Source organism: Hyperolius riggenbachi, chromosome 3, assembly GCF_040937935.1.
Source record: "Hyperolius riggenbachi isolate aHypRig1 chromosome 3, aHypRig1.pri, whole genome shotgun sequence".
Taxonomy (NCBI): domain Eukaryota; kingdom Metazoa; phylum Chordata; class Amphibia; order Anura; family Hyperoliidae; genus Hyperolius; species Hyperolius riggenbachi.
The window spans coordinates 141754338-141770405 of NC_090648.1; the positions used below are offsets into that span (position 1 = coordinate 141754338).

The window sequence follows — 16068 nt, forward strand, 5'->3', positions numbered from 1 at the left end:
TGACCCCCCTCACAAGCACCGTTGGCAGCATAAATAGTTCCATACACTCTGTAAAGCCCAGCAGGTCATGTTAACATTATAAAAATGTATAATAAAAGTAAAAATAATAATATGTAGGCCTATGCATGGCTGTTCTCACCATAGGACACATAACGGCAGTGACACATTAATGAGGGTAGCATTGACACACATTGCTGCTCTCTTGATGTGCGACTGTACTACATTGTGCAGAACATACAGCAGGAAGCAGCTTTCACACAAACAATGACTTCTCCATAGGAAATGACATCACAGTATTACCAAATCACCATCCAAGAAAATAACAGAAAGCCAGTGGAATGAGGAGAAGGATAAAAAGCCTGATTTATTTGCAGTAAACAAGGTCACTCGTTCTAATCGGAACAGATAGATTTGGTCTGTTGTTTTGTGTGTGTGTGTTTTTGCAATGTGTTTCTCACAAAAGGAAACTGACAGCATAGCAATTGAAGGTGTTTGAAAGCTTTCAAAGCAAGGCTTTTCTCTTCTTCAGGAAACCACCTCTTTCTTTTCTTCGACATCTGTATTGGAATTACTATCATAAAGGTACCCCACCAATATACAGGACTCCCTGCATCGATTTGCAGAACAGGATTGAACAGCTGGTAGCCAATTACCTTGATGTGGTCTTCTGAGGACCTCCAGCAGCACCGAGACCTGCCCATGTCTACACAGTTCTATGTGCGTCCACCAGCAATGGTGAAGTCGGACGGGACGAGAACATATAGCTCATGTCAATGAATATACTGTACACGCAATATTGCAGTCATCTATTAAGACATTGACAGACTTATTCAGTAAGGCAGTCCAAGGTGCATGGGTGGCATGCAACTCCGATGAATAACCAATCAGGAAAAAGCTTTCAATGACCTGATATTTGAAATACAATTGGCTATTATGCGCCGCTGTACCCCACACGTTACCAGCGTCCTCTGTGCTGCCCTACTGTATAACCCTGCGAGTATTGCCCTCTAAGCTTTAGCTCTTATTGGAAATGACATATATACAGTTATTTAGAGAAAGCAGAATTATATACACATATGTACAGGATATTATCCTTTGTTGTGTGTAAACGGCTCCATCCATATCTGGCTCATCGTTGTGACATCCCCTGGAATAGCCCCCTCTTGGCCTATGCGCCTCTCCAGAGGCTGACTAATATCTGGCTCATACACGGTGTATACACGCACATATACATAGATATATACACAGTGACTTGTCCTATGAATACATCCTATCTGTAGAAAAAGAGTCTCCTAATGACATCATGCAGGTGTCCAGTGGCTCCGGCCCCCCATAAGTTGGGTGTATTGCAGAATGGGAGAGTCCTCCGTCACTGTCCTCACACTTCTATAAAGATTGCTTATCCATCTGCTTATCCCAGAAGGTTCCATGCGAGGGGCTGTGTCTGACAGGGAGCAGGTCATAGTGGCTGGGGATGTGGCTGTTCCGTGGCAAGTCATAGGGGTTCTGCATGTAGTTTGGAATCTGGTGTTGGGCCTCTTGGAGCAAAGTGAGAGTAGGCTCTGTGGAAATACAAGAGGAACATAAAGACACAGTTGTATTATTATAAACACACCCAGCCAGCCTTCCTGCTCAGCTTGTTGTATACTTTGTAAAACTGCTTCTTCCTACTTGTTCTTTGTGTGTGCCCAGGGATATGGAGTGCTAGGATACTCATAGCTGGCCAGGCAACCATCATTAACCATCTCTGAAACTGAAGCATGTTCCTCATAAGCAATCTCTGTAGGGAATAAATAGCACACAGTCACTCTGGCTGAGATGTGGAGCAGAGAATCTGTCACAAGGCAAGCTGTAAGTTTATCTGGATCATGCTTTATATTTCATTTGTAAAGACAGTATGGTATGAATGGTAAATGATCGGGCGTGGGTGTAGATCATATGCTCATGTGCATAAATAAGGTATGAAGAAACTGCTGAAAATACAGGGTCCCCATGACTTTACTGTATATAAGTTTAACCCTTCAAGATACATAATGAGCCTGATGCACTAAACTTTACTGTGTGCGGGCTGCACATGTACAGTATAGCGGGCGTTATGTAAAGTGGGTGGCACAAATAGCTTAACTCACATTATATACATAATACATTGCAGGTATTAAGTGAACCTTCTGGGCTTAAAAAAGGTTATGCTAGTTGCCTAATGCCTGCTTAAAGTGGACCTGAACTCTTGCACAGGACAGAAGAAAAACAGAAAGAAATGCACCCTGTATGTATTTAGAGAGCTTAGCCTATCCAATTTCCCCTAATGTGACTAATCACAAGTTGTAATTTAATTTCTCAGCTGTGTCAGCTGACTGCCACGGCAGAGCAGCTAATTTGTAAACACAGGATGTTACCCCTATGTCTGCTTCCATGAAAGCAGGAAGTAGACACACTGCATATTTTCTACATGATTTGTATCAGCTGTAACTAAAAAAATGCTTTCTTTGAGGCCGGTTTCAGACCATAAACCAGCGTAAGCGGTGCATCGCACCTGACGCATCACAACGTCAAAAACAGGCCTTCAGGGAACACCGCGCTATTGGGCGGTGTTCCCTGTCTGGCCACCGGCCAAGCAGGAAGTGATGTGCATGTGAGGCGTGCTTGCCATGACTTCCTGCTTCAGGTATGCGGAAATGCATTGTTTCAATACGGTTCCGTGCAAGCGTGCCGCGATGGTATTTTTTTTCAAAAAAAATCCATGCATCAACATATACTAACATGACCTTCAGGCCGACTGATCGCAGCAACTGTACGCAGAAGCTCTGCGGTAATGTAGTTCTTGACCTGCGTCAGGGATGTGGTGAAAACGTCACTTTCGTTGCCTCGCGCTGTAACGTCGCAGTATGTGCATGGCGGTGGGGTGCAGTAAAAATACCGCACCGCTTCGGTGTGAAAGGGCCCTACATTTTTTGAGTAGAGAGGAAGTTCTGAGTTCAGGTCCACTTCAACTTTACTGACATTGTCCGCGCACAGTAAAGCGAAGTGCACCAGGTCCATGGTTTTGTAAATATATTGCTTGAATTTAAATTTCTATACATTTACAAAATTATTATCGTAAATCAAATATTTATCTATCTATCTATCTATCTATCTATCTATCTATCTATCTATCTATCTATCTATCTAACTCTTGCAAGTAATTAAGCAAACACTGTTATAGACTCATAACAACAAACGCTGTTTAGGTAAAAATCTTAAATGACTTTAATGACTTTCAGAAGTTTAGAAGAAACTTAAAGTTTTGCAAGCTTACAGGCATTAAGGTATTTCTTAAACTTTTGTTGTCAGTCATAGAGAGTATCCAAAGACATAACTCCTGTGAGAGGTCCCATGATTGAGCACCTGAATGAAACTGGTAACTGGTGTGTCTGCAGATAAACTCGTAAAGGTGGCCACACACGATACAAATTTTTACATTTCTTTACAAATCAATAAATTGACAATCTACCACGCACCATTTAATTTTCATAAAAATTGATCAGAGGAATCCAGCACTCTCGATTGACTTATATAGAATAAAAATGGGAAATCCAATTTCTTGCTTGAATGAACAAAAAAAGCTTTCGATTTTTGGGAACTCTGATTGTTTTTATCGAATTGCCATAAAATCTGATCATGTTATTGCACCTTGTGTTGCCACCTTTAGAGTATGCGAAATGGTCATTTTGGGTGTGTTGGTCACCATGTTTTGTGAAAATGTATGGTTGGCTGGAGACTGAAATGTACATGATTTTTTAACAGAATTAAATAATATAATTAATACATTAAGTAACCGAGAAATATGTCGTATTACTTTAAAATGAAATTTTAGCTTTACTTCAAAATTTAACTTCAAGAAATTTTTATTCCTGAAAATTCCACTGTAAGTAGACTTCGAGGTCTCGATTCTCACAGATGTTTTTTTTTTTTGTGTTTTTTTTTATACATTTTCAATAAAATAGTTTTTCCAGACTCCAGAAAGGACAAAAAGTATGAAAAATGTGTCCCAAACTAACTTGAAGTTTTTATTTCTGGCCTACTTTTTAGTCGTTTGTCACTTGCTATATGTTGAAAATGTATTAATAGATAAGATAAAGCACAAGTCCTAGGGGAAGACTTAGGAGAAACATCAGGGCACTCAAGTTACCTTCACGTTACTCTGATTGCAGGACTGTTTTCCTGAGTGTACTCTATCTATGTATGAGATACACATTGCTGCTTATATCTTGATTGGCCGGTAGGGTGGAGGTGTGGTTGTAAGGTGTGGAAGCCAGATGACTTCACACACTGAATAGCTGAGCTCACTCCCACATGTTGCAGGGCTTTGTAAAGGGACAGGAGAGAGGACCAGGAAGTAGGCTTTCAGAAGCCTTGTCTTCATTGGTTGACTTGTCAAACTGCTCAGTGTGAAATGTCACAGGAGCACTCTGGGCTTACATTAGGTAGCAAAAGCATAGTTAGAATGCTTGATCAGGTCAAGCAGGTATTGTTTTGCCTGGAGGTCAACAATAACTCTTTGTATCAAATACATCATGAAGTGATTGTTTTTCTTTTTTTTAATTAAATACCTTATAGAGGAAACAAATCAATCTGTATATGTTATCATTACAAAATGTATTACAGAGATCTACATTATGAAAACATGTAAAGGTTAAAATGGAACTAAACTCAGAACTTTCTCTCTGCTTTAAAAGATTAGCCACAGCATGATAACCTGAAAAAAAATCGTTATTACAATTTATGGTTTTAAAAAAAGTTTTATTAGGTTTCACTTTTGCAGGGAGCTCTGAAAAAGTTAAAGAAACCCTGTTACTTTCTTTTCATTAAAAATTAGATACTAACATCGGGAGGGAGACGCCTCTGGATCCTAATGAGGCTTCTTACGTCCCTTTCTGTCCCTCCGATCCAGCCCTGGCGGCACCCCCAAAAAGTAAACAATAGCAGAAACCTTTCCCCCTACGCCCATTTGCACTAGCGGTTTTCCCCTCGGGCTTTGGCAGACATAGTCCAATAGGGTACGGTCTACTGCGCAGGCAGAAGGCAAGCAGATATTTGGGGGTTCCAGAGCTGGACCCCTTCTGCTGTGTAAGGAACGGGTATCCTCTTTAGGATCCAGAGGCTTCCCCCTCCAGAGGTAAGTACCCCCCAGGGGCACTTTTTTCCCTTCAGGTTCACGCGAAAATTATGCGAAATTATTAAAAATTACACTAAATTAGTTGAATTTACACATAGTAATTACGTATGGGCGTAATTGTGAAAATGTATGCGAAATTTCGTGTAATTGTAATTTGCTGATTTCACTACACTTCTGATGTTATACAGAGTGCATTATAAAATATAGTAAGCCAGGTAGGATTTACTGCAGTGAGATGTCAGGTAGCTGGACAGAGATTATTAGAGAATAGACACTAATTTCTGAAGGAAGGTGTATGGTGATCTAGAAAAAGGAGGCGATCACTGAAGGGCTAGGGGCATCCATCCGTCCTTCTTCTTTTCTTCTTCTATATTGTTTCTTCTCTAACCTGGCATTGGCTGGGTTCTAAACTTTACTTTTTATACCTCTTATACTTCTCAATGTAAGTTGTTATCTTCTTTAAAAAAAGGTTCCAAGACTTAAAGATTCAAATGTACATACCTCAGTTCCATAGACCTTACTGTATATTAAGAGATACCAGTATAAGCTAAACTTAAAGGAAACCTGTGACCAATCAAGTAGAAGAGTTGATACTTACATGGGTCTTCCTCCAGCCCCCTTCAGGCTGTGGGCTCTCTCCCCATCTCCAGGGGCCACTCGGTTCATCTGCTAGCTGTCCCGGTAACTTGCCTCAGTCACCCTTTGTCGCGCATTCATAGGTCAGCCGCGCATGCTCCCTGTCGCGCTCCTGTAGTCGGGAGCATTCTGTGCCTGAGCAGTACTAATGCACAGGCGCAGAACAGAGCATGACGGAGGAGCACACGTGACGAAGCGTGACTGAGGCAAGTTACCAGGCCGGTAGCGGATGAACTGAGCGGCCCGGGGAGACAGCGAGGAACCCCACAGCCTGAAGGGGGCTTGAGGAAGCCCCAGGTAAATATCCATTATTTTACTTATTGGTCTCAGGAAGACTTTAAAGGATACCAGAGCCCAAATGACTATGAGAAACGGGGGCTCCAATCTGCCCCTCCGATCCTCCTAAATGCCCTCCGACCCCCTCCTTCTGGATGACAATGATGTCATGCACCTGTGCAGAGCGCTCCTGGCCGTGGTCACGAGCTGTAGGACATGCGCAGCCGTGTCAGCGCAGGCACAGTGATGCTCGACCTGGCCATCCAGAAGGAGGATGCCGGGGGCATTTAGGAGTATCGGAGGGGCAGATTGGAGAACAGGGAGAGCAGTGAGCATCAGGACAGCTCAACATACATGCCTGCTCCACTTGTTTCTTTTAGTCATTTGGGCTCTGGTATCCTTTAACCATAACCCTGGGGACAAAGGTAAACTTTCTCATTGATTATGTTTGTATAAACTTTGTAGTATATTGTGATACATACTGATGTGTACGGTACAGATGTTTGTACTGATCATTTTTTGGTACCCAATAAAAAAAAGATTTAAAAAAGAGCAACTAGAGCGATCTTTATACAGTATATAAATGTATCTCTGAACAGAGATTTAGGGGAAGAGTGGAAATTTAGGGGAAGAGTGGAAATGAGATTGAGAGATAAGCAGGAGCTGTATTCAACAATTCGTGTAATATAAATACAAGGGGCCCTCCTGTTTCACATGAATCTAAAGCAACATGATATACCAGATCAGTCACTTTGTCTACATGAGAGGAGCTATTTCAAATGAAACAAGTTAGGCAGGTATACGGTGGATGCTGGAAGGTGGGATGTTCTGAAAGGGCAAAAGGTCTAAACATCTATACTTCCTGCAACTAGTGCTTTCCTGTATTCACAAATACATATGGTACTCTGCACACATGCACTGGGAACTGGTAGAGAGAGATCTGCCCATACACCACAGGCTGATTCCTGATCCATTTCAGCATGAAATCTCTTGGGAATCGTCTGAACCCGCCGCATCCCTGCATTGCTGCTGTTCCCTTAATGTATAAATGTGTATGTAATGAGTGCATTTATACATTACCTGCATGGGCGTAACAATCACCCCTGCAACTCCTGCCATCGCAGGGGGGCCCGAAGGCTTTGGGGGCCCTTCCTCCTCCTTCTTCCCAACCGCAAGTGCAGCCAGTTAGCAAAAAGACCCATCCCCTTTCGCTCACAAAAACCGTCCCTGACACCTCCTCCTGCCATGCAGAGTAGTGAGTTTTTTTCCAGATGTTGCTTCACAGTAGAACAATCTCTGCTGCCATTCGTCGGCTCCCGATCATGTGACCCTCGTGGGGTTCGGGGACCACGGGGGCCCTATGCTATCATTTTTGCAGTGCCCTATTAAGTCTAGTTACACCCTGATTACCTGTCCTGTGTCGTGATGCCAGTCCTTCTGAATACACTGCTCAGAGGCGGACATAGGCCCATGCAGAACGTGCAGCTGCACAGGGGCTCCATGTCCTCTAGGGCCCATGCCAATGGACCAGTTAGGGCCTGATTATCCTCAGCTTTTCTCCTGGTACTTATCTCTGAAACTTATGAGAAAAAGTGATCATAACTTGTACCTCAGTCATATACAAGTTTAAAATGTGTGCTACATTAGTACAGTGCCTGGAGAATGTGACCTAGGTTCATGTACTATCTTATTGGCATTGTTTGGATCCAACCATGATCTGTTATGACCATGCCCACTTGCATGGGGCCCGATTTATTTATTTTTGCACAAGGGCCCATTGTTGGCTTTGTCCGCCACGGACACCGCTCTTCCATAGCCGCATACATGCTGCCGGCGTGGCGTGACATAACATGCCGGCGTGCCACGTGCCGGCACTGTGTATGGGGCTAAATGAAAAGCAGTGATTTGGAAGACAGACGGACAATGTGACACAGGACAGGTAATGTATAAATGCACACATTACATACACATTTATAAATTAGAGCAACACGACGGGGTTTTGTCGCTCGTCCTGATATTGCTCATCATTACTGCAGCGCACTCGACCAACCACGTCAGCCTGACATCTTGCAGCATGTCCAAGCGATATATGCAACCTCTGTACAAAGTGCAATGCAGGCAACAGTTGGTAACAAGAACTACTTTGTGTCTAGTATGGTAGCAACATCCAGTGACACAACAACAGAACAAGACAATAAGAGCATCCAGTAATACAAGAAAAAGACACCGAGAGCCCAATATGGTGTAGTATGTAGTATTGGGGTACTAATAAAGTGTTTATTTATGTCAGACAAGTAGTCTAGTCTGCTTTCGGAGGTAAGTCCACCACTGCCTCCCCAGCATATTTTAAAACTTTTAATTATTGTTTTTATTCTGCTGGCGCCTCTTTTCATCAAAGTCATCCAGTAATACAAGTATATGTTGTTTTGGTACAGCCAGGGCACCAAATACAAGGAAAAGTAGGAGCAGGTCATTGCTAGTACAAAGTAGCAAAAACATAGTGAAGTGTGCCTGAAAAAAAGCCATGCCTAGTCCCATAAAATTATAAGTTTCATGAAGATCAGTAAGATTTAAAAAGATTGTACATAAATGGGATCTATACTGTTTGGGATGTTGAAAAAGTGGAAATGTAAATAGTTAATTATGGTGTAAAGGGATCCATCTGAAAATGGCGCCTGCGAATAATGGCGCATGGTGTTTCCGCTAATCCGTTTGCCGCTTATCGCTATTTAACGTTAAAGCCTTATTGTTATTTAACGTTAAAGCCTTATCTTTATTTAGCGTTAACACACAGAACCCTCTCTGTACCTATCCCTAACCCCTAAACCCCCCTGGTGGTGCCTAACCCTAACCACCCCCTAGTGGTGCCTAACCCTAAGACCCCCCTGGTGGTGCCTAACCCTAAGACCCCCCTGGTGGTGCCTAACCCTAAGACCCCCTGGTGGTGCCTAACCCTAAGACCCCCCTGGTGGTGCCTAACCCTAAGACCCCCCTGGTGGTGCCTAACCCTAAGACCCCCCTGGTGGTGCCTAACCCTAACCACCCCCTAGTGGTGCCTAACCCTAAGACCCTCCTGGTGGTGCCTAACCCTAAGACCCCCCTGGTGGTGCCTAACCCTAAGACCCCCCCTGATGGAGCCTAACCCTAAGACCCCCCTGGTGGTGCCTGACCCTAAGACCCCCTGGTGGTGCCTAACCCTAAGACCCCCCTGGTGGTGCCTAACCCTAACCACCCCCTAGTGGTGCCTAACCCTAAGACCCTCCTGGTGGTGCCTAACCCTAAGACCCCCCTGGTGGTGCCTAACCCTAAGACCCCCCCTGATGGAGCCTAACCCTAACCACCCCCTGGTGGTGCCTAACCCTAAGACCCCCCTGATGGTGCCTAACCCTAAGACTCCCCCTAGTGGTGCCTAACCCTAACCTTGACAGTGTTACATTAAATCCATTCACCGTTTTGCAGTTAAGCAACTTCTGCAGTTTGGCTTATGTAGGGCGCTATTGATAAATCACGTTACTGTGGGCAATAACGTCTGCTGTTTGGCAAATGAACGGCACTATTGATAAATAACGTTAGTGTGTGCCGTTTTTCTTCTTTTTTCCCTGTGCGCCATTATTATGCAGCACTAACAATAAATAGCGATAAGCGTATCTTTTTAATGCGGCGCCATTTGTATGCATAGGCGCTGTGCGCCATTATTCACTGATCCGCAATGCTCAGTGTAGTTTGGCTTCTTAAAACAGAAGATATTTGTGATAATTCGGATTTAAGTAAATGACAGTGGTCTCCCACGATGCATCACTACTGAATATGCAAATTATCTCTTTATGCCCCTGAAAGCCAGGCTAACATTCAGAACCGCTGGTGTATAGCAAAACTACAACTTTACATTGTACAGAGCCACACTAACCCCACATGCAGACAGCCTGTTTTGGACTTTTGGTCCTCTCTAGTGCATGGCAGGGATTGATATGGATCTATGGGGTAGGGCTTGGACCAGAACAAATAACCCAAGCAGCTCATGGTGACCCAAACCACTAGGAAAGTATGAAGGGAAAATGGCACGTCTGTGCTCTTCCATACATTTGAAACCTTTTTTCCTTACAATCTTGTGTTGTTTGTCTGTCCTACAGATATTTTCTTGCGTATATATTCCTTATTCTGCCTTTTGGAATGTAGTATAATTGTCATGTAGCAGATTGTCATGTTTTAACACGCGTGAGTCTGAAGGACAGAACATTTAGGTCTCTTTTCCCGTGTGATTATGAGACTCATGTTCTCAAACCTGCCCAGTTCACTGGTCATTGTAGGCTGTCACTGTCAGATGGTGGTAAATCTGTGTCCATTGTTAAATGTCTCTGTGTTGCAACTTGCAAAGAGAAGGTGCACAGGAAATGGTATGTGTATTGGAGATTGGTCACAGTGGAAAGTGTGCGCAGGTAGCATCCAGTGGCAGCTCAGTGTATTGCAGGAAGCAAATACTAGGTATACAGGACAGGCTAACGTCACACCACTGTATGAGCATTGTATAATGACCTCAGGACAATGCAGGCATAAACAACATACTCTCTCCACATTAAAATGTGCATGTTGTTTTTCATAGTATAAAGAATTGCTGTATAACATGCTTGTTATAGCACACCTCACCCAGAAATGCACTCTAGACAGTGCATTATTTTTATTTATATAGCGCCAACATCTTCCGCAGCGCTGTACATAGTATATTGTCTTGTCACTTAACTGTCCTTCAGAGGGGCTCACAATCTAATCCCTACCATAGTCATATGTCTATGTATGTATCATGTAGTGTATGTATGATAGACTAGGGTCAATTTTAGGGGGAACTTATCTGTATGCTTTTGAGATGTGGGAGGAAACCGGAGAGCCCAGAGGAAACACACGCAGATATAGGAAGAACATATAAACTCTGTTCAGATAGTGCCCTGGCTGTGATTTGAACTTGGGACCCAGCGCTGCAAGGCGAGAGAGCTAACCACTACACCACTTAGCTGCCAGTTAGGGCTGCAAGGCAAGAATGCTAAACACTACACCACTTTGTAAACTGTGCACAAAGCATTTTCCAATATGCACAGAACATGGTGGGATGTAGCAAACTGTGTGTGTGGCAGGTATTTTTTTCCCCCCAGAATCATTATATTGCAATGCATGGGAACAACTTGTAAGAACTGACAGCACTGCGTAGAGGGTTGTACTCAGTGGCATAGCTAAGGAGCTTTGGGCCCCGATGCAAGTTTTACATTGGGCCCCCAACACTGTACATAACAATTGATACAGCGCACCAAAACCTGCCAATGGCAATTAGTGTCAGAGGTGCAAGAAGGGGGCAGGGGACAGCTTGTTAGTGATTACCACTATTCAAAGCATCTATAGAAGTGATTATTATGAGCACAGGACCAATAGAGAGCCAATACTACAGTTGAAGGAGGGCCCCTTGGGGCCCCTCTGGCCCAAGGGCCCCGATGCGGTTGCTACCTCTGCACCCCCTATTGCTACGCCCCTGGCTGTACTCACTAACCATAGTTATAATTCACATGCTTAGAAAGGACACATACATTTCACCAGGCATTACACAAACTATGCAGTGCACTTGTGTAGTTAAGTTACTTGCTTTAAACACACAATGCATACACTGCAAGCACATTGTGCATTTTAATGATGATTAGTGAACTCATCCCATAGTGTGAACCAGCCCTGAGGGTTAAGGGGCCTATACACTGGTCGATTTCAGCCATCGTTTGATTCTATAGGATAGACCGATTAGAAGTCGATTCTATCAAATCTAACAATCGATTGATTTGCCGGCGATTTCAATCGATTTGATCTATCTGACAGGATGGAGAATCTGGCAGCAGATCTATGGCCCATAGAGTTGCATTGGATCTAATAGTCCAATAATTAATTTAGATTGATTTTCAATAGATTTCATTCTGAAATCTATTGGAAATCTGTTCCTAGTGTGTGGCACACATCAGATAGATTCCTGTCCGATTCGACTTGACAGGCATCTGACAGAAATCTATCTGATGGTCAAATCTGCTACAAATCTATAAGTGTATGGCCACCTTTAGTCTGTGTGTTAATATCATGGTTAACAAGAGTCATAGTTAAGGGTTAAGATTAGCACTGTATTTATGGGAGGGGTTGAAGCTAGTGTAAATACTTTTACAAGGCACTGTATGCAGCTTTAGGCTTATGCTGGGAATACACAATACGTTTTAACGATTTTAGCGATTTTTGCTTTTTTTTTCTCATCAATATCCATTCACTTCTATGAGAAAATAGATCAGAAAAATGATCGAAATCTGGTCGGACCTGTTGCAATTATCTATCATCTATTTTCCCAAAAAACTCATGGTGAATTCCCAGCATTAGGATAGAGGTCAACCTGCTAAATCCACGCTATGTGAATTGCGTAATGCCAACACTACAACGTCTGCAAATCACAACACACATTCTGCAGGGTATTTTACATTTTCTTCCATTTCTGTGCCACAAAATACTTTTGTCGTTATGCTGGTTTAAGTATCTAGAACACCATCCACTGCTCCTACTTACTGTGGTTAATTCAAATTAACCATCTGGGACTCTTTATTTATTTTACCTTACAGAGAATTATTAGCACATGCAAAGGAGGACATTTCAGTATAAAAGCCCAGGCGTGGCCACCCATAACTGCTGTATATCAATATATACAAGACTGGCTCTTAAAGCAGAACTCCACTGCCACTAAGGAAAAAGCAATGCACAGCAGATTAGCTCCATACCTTGCAAGGATTTAACCAAGCTGTGCAGCAGACATGCCTGTGTCTGTGTTGGAGCTGGTATGAAGTGATTAGCGGGTGTGATTAGCCACAGGAATGTGTACAGAATATACAGTACTTTGATATGATCTATTTTGCTAAGGGAAAATGAAGTTCTGAAATGTTACTTCTTGCTTTGTTTATTATTTAAAGTTACACTGTGACTTTTTTTTTTTTAAAGGAAAAAACGATAATTACCTCAGGAGGGGGAAGCCTCTGGCTCCTAAAGAGGCTTCTACTATTGTCGTACGTCAGCCCGTTCCAGAACTGGGTGTGGCCTCCCTGCGCATGCACACTAGTACTGTCCCGCTCAGGTGGAAATAGCCAAGCTGGATCGGGTCGATGCCGCTGCGCAAGTGCAGACGGCCTGTCCTTGTGCAGTAGCACAGACTCGATCCCAACCAGCTTTTTCCAAAGCAGGATGGTGCTAGTGCGGCTGTGCAAGCTATCGACAAACATTGACAAGCTCTTTTTAGGTGGTCCCAGCACTGGAACAGGCCTGCGGAGGAGGTTGTGAGAAGCCTCTGTAGGATCCAGAGGCTCACCCCTCCCGAGGGAAGGAAGGGGCTTCAGGCTTCAGGGTCCCTTTAAAGGAAATCTTAAAGGAAACCAGAGACAGCAACAACTAAAGATTCAATACGTACCCGGGGCTTCCTCCAGCCCCATATGCACATCTGAGTCACTCGCCGTCCTCCCGCGGTCGTTCAGCTGCAATCATCTCCGGTAACTGGTTCAGTCACGTCAGAAGATCCCGACTGACCAGTTACCTGAGCCAGTTACCCGGGCTGAGTGCAGTTGAACGGCAGACCGTGGGAGGACGGCAAGGGACTCAGATATGCTTATGGGGCTGGAGGAAGCCCTGGGTAAGTATCGAATCTTCAGTTCTTGCCGACTCTGGGACACTTTAAGTGACCGAGAGAAATTACGTATAAGTTACCTAGAGCTTCTTCTAGCCCCCTATAGTCCTTCAGGTACCTCGATGTCCTCCTGTTTCCCTCCACTGAACTGCTATCAGTCCCAGTATAGTCCACGACTGGCTCAGTTGGAGAATACCGAGCATGCACAGCCCAGGCCGCGTGCCTCCTTGATCCCGCTCCTATGGCTAGGAGCTTTCTGCGCACACACAGTTGCCAGGTTTACGAACTGCTCAGAATTCTCCCAGGGACAGGAGTGTGATCAAGAAGGTGCTGCTGGGACAGAGCTTCAGGTGACAGTACCAGAACTAAGGGGACCGGGAGGATAGCAAGGGACTTGAAGGACTACAGGGGGCTGGAAGAAACCCCAGGTAAGTTAAACTGAACTTCTGTCTGTCAACTAATGAAATAAACAATTGTATCTATCTTATCTTTTTAAAGATATTCCACAGCTTTATTTTATGTTTAAATCTACTTTTTTGAAGTTTTAACTGTTTTATTGTTTTTGCTCAATGACACATTCATTGAAGTATGCAAGAGCTAAAATGTATTAACCATTGAACATTTTTTTAACTTTCCTGCTCTCAGAAGCCATTTTCTGCCAGGAAAGTGTTTTATAGTTGGAATTTCTTATCAGTGAGGGTCACACTGTAGTCACTTCCTGTCTGAGTCAGGACTGAGTCAGCCACTTACATACCTGATATTTAACTCTTTCAGGCAGAGAAAGAAAAAAAGGAACACAGCATAGTTATTTGTGTGCTAGGCACTGTACATACCCATGTCTATCTCATCCTATCTCATCATGTCACATATCACCTCGGGTATCCTTTAAGATTTCCTTTAAGAGTTAGCAGTGAACTGATGAAACAAGCGGCTGACAAGCATCTATACTGCTGTCAGACGTTCATGTGCAAGAGCCCATAAAGCGAGCAGATACTTACCTAGTTAGCCCAGAGGCTCTTTATCTCTTTCTTGACCACATCGTGGCTGTGCATATATCTGACAAGAGCTTGTTGGATATGTTCTTGTGCCCATGCTCTGTGATATGTATGAGCATGGCTGTCACGGAACAGCCGTGAGAAACGAGAACGCAATCGGTTTATTGCGTCGATTGCCCTTGATTGTAGTCGGGCCAGCAATTAGAGACTGACATTCCTGTTTTTTAAATAGGCAGTTTTTTTTTCCCCTGTTAGCAGCTGGCAGGAAGACTGGCCCTGTGACTTGCTGATTAAGCCAGAGGGGTAACATTTAGATGTTAATTAGCCAGCAAAGAGCTCACTCTGCCCTTTTGGGAAATGACAGGATGAGCTCACAGCAGGGGGCTATTCAAAAATCTGCTCTGCCCAGACCGGCCGGAGCCATATAAGACACAATAAGAAAACATGGAGTTTAGGATTTTGAGCATGTTTAAGCAATAAATATTTAAGCAGGTGAGAAGAAGGTGAGAAATGTGAGAAATGTGAAAGTTATATCATTCTGCTGGTCCGTATCTTGTGAGTATTTTGATATTAAATTTGGGCCACTGGCATAACCAGAACTCTGGGAATTCCACCGTTTTTTACCCGGGCATGCAAACATGCCCAAGTTTGATATCATATTAATCGGTAGGTTCTGGGGATCGAGAATATGTAATTATTATTTGTGTGCCGGCCGCGTAGGTCTGTCTAGAGAAGTGTCAGGGTTATGAGGTTGCTGAAGCCCCTGCCCCAGATGTGATTACCATAGTCCGGCCCGGGGGCCGACTCTGGGAGCCCGCCTCTGAACTCAGCTCCATTAAAAGTGAATGAGCTGCACGGGCATTTGATTCCTCCATTTTAACATCTTCAGGAACACACGGCCACTGTGAGGAACAAGTGGTGGCCATCTTGCCGGAGCTGAAACAAAGGACATCCTCCATTTTGTTTGGATTTTAAACCTTGCTGAACTTTGAATCTATCTCTGGAACAAAGAACTTTAAGAACTTGAAACCGTTTGCTTGGACTTGATGATTTTCCCACAAAAGGACATATTTCCACAAACCCTAAGTATTTTCTCCCTTTTTATTTCATACCGGCTATTACTGTTTTAATAATTGTTGATTTTAATAATTGTCTGTATGTATTAATTATTTATATTGCTGTGAATAAAAGACTTCCTCCAAGTCATTCACTGTTCCGCTACCCTGCTTTTCAGCCTTACACAGGAACTGATCCCAAGTCTCTGGAGAGACGCTACTATTGGTTGTTTTTTGGCTAGACAGAATACAGCGTGTTTTAATCGTTTTTATTCG

General features: G+C 43.5%; 1 protein-coding gene across 1 annotated transcript in view; it reads right to left on the reverse strand.

Annotated features, from left to right (window-relative positions):
- Positions 1-339: 339 nt before the first annotated feature.
- MEGF11 (multiple EGF like domains 11) overlaps positions 340-16068 on the reverse strand; it is a 714010-nt gene continuing 698281 nt past the window's right edge. The window contains exon 22 of the mRNA XM_068273562.1: positions 340-1562. Coding sequence (XP_068129663.1) covers positions 1387-1562 — 176 coding nt within the window. The 3' untranslated portion in view covers positions 340-1386. The remainder of the gene's footprint in view (positions 1563-16068) is intronic.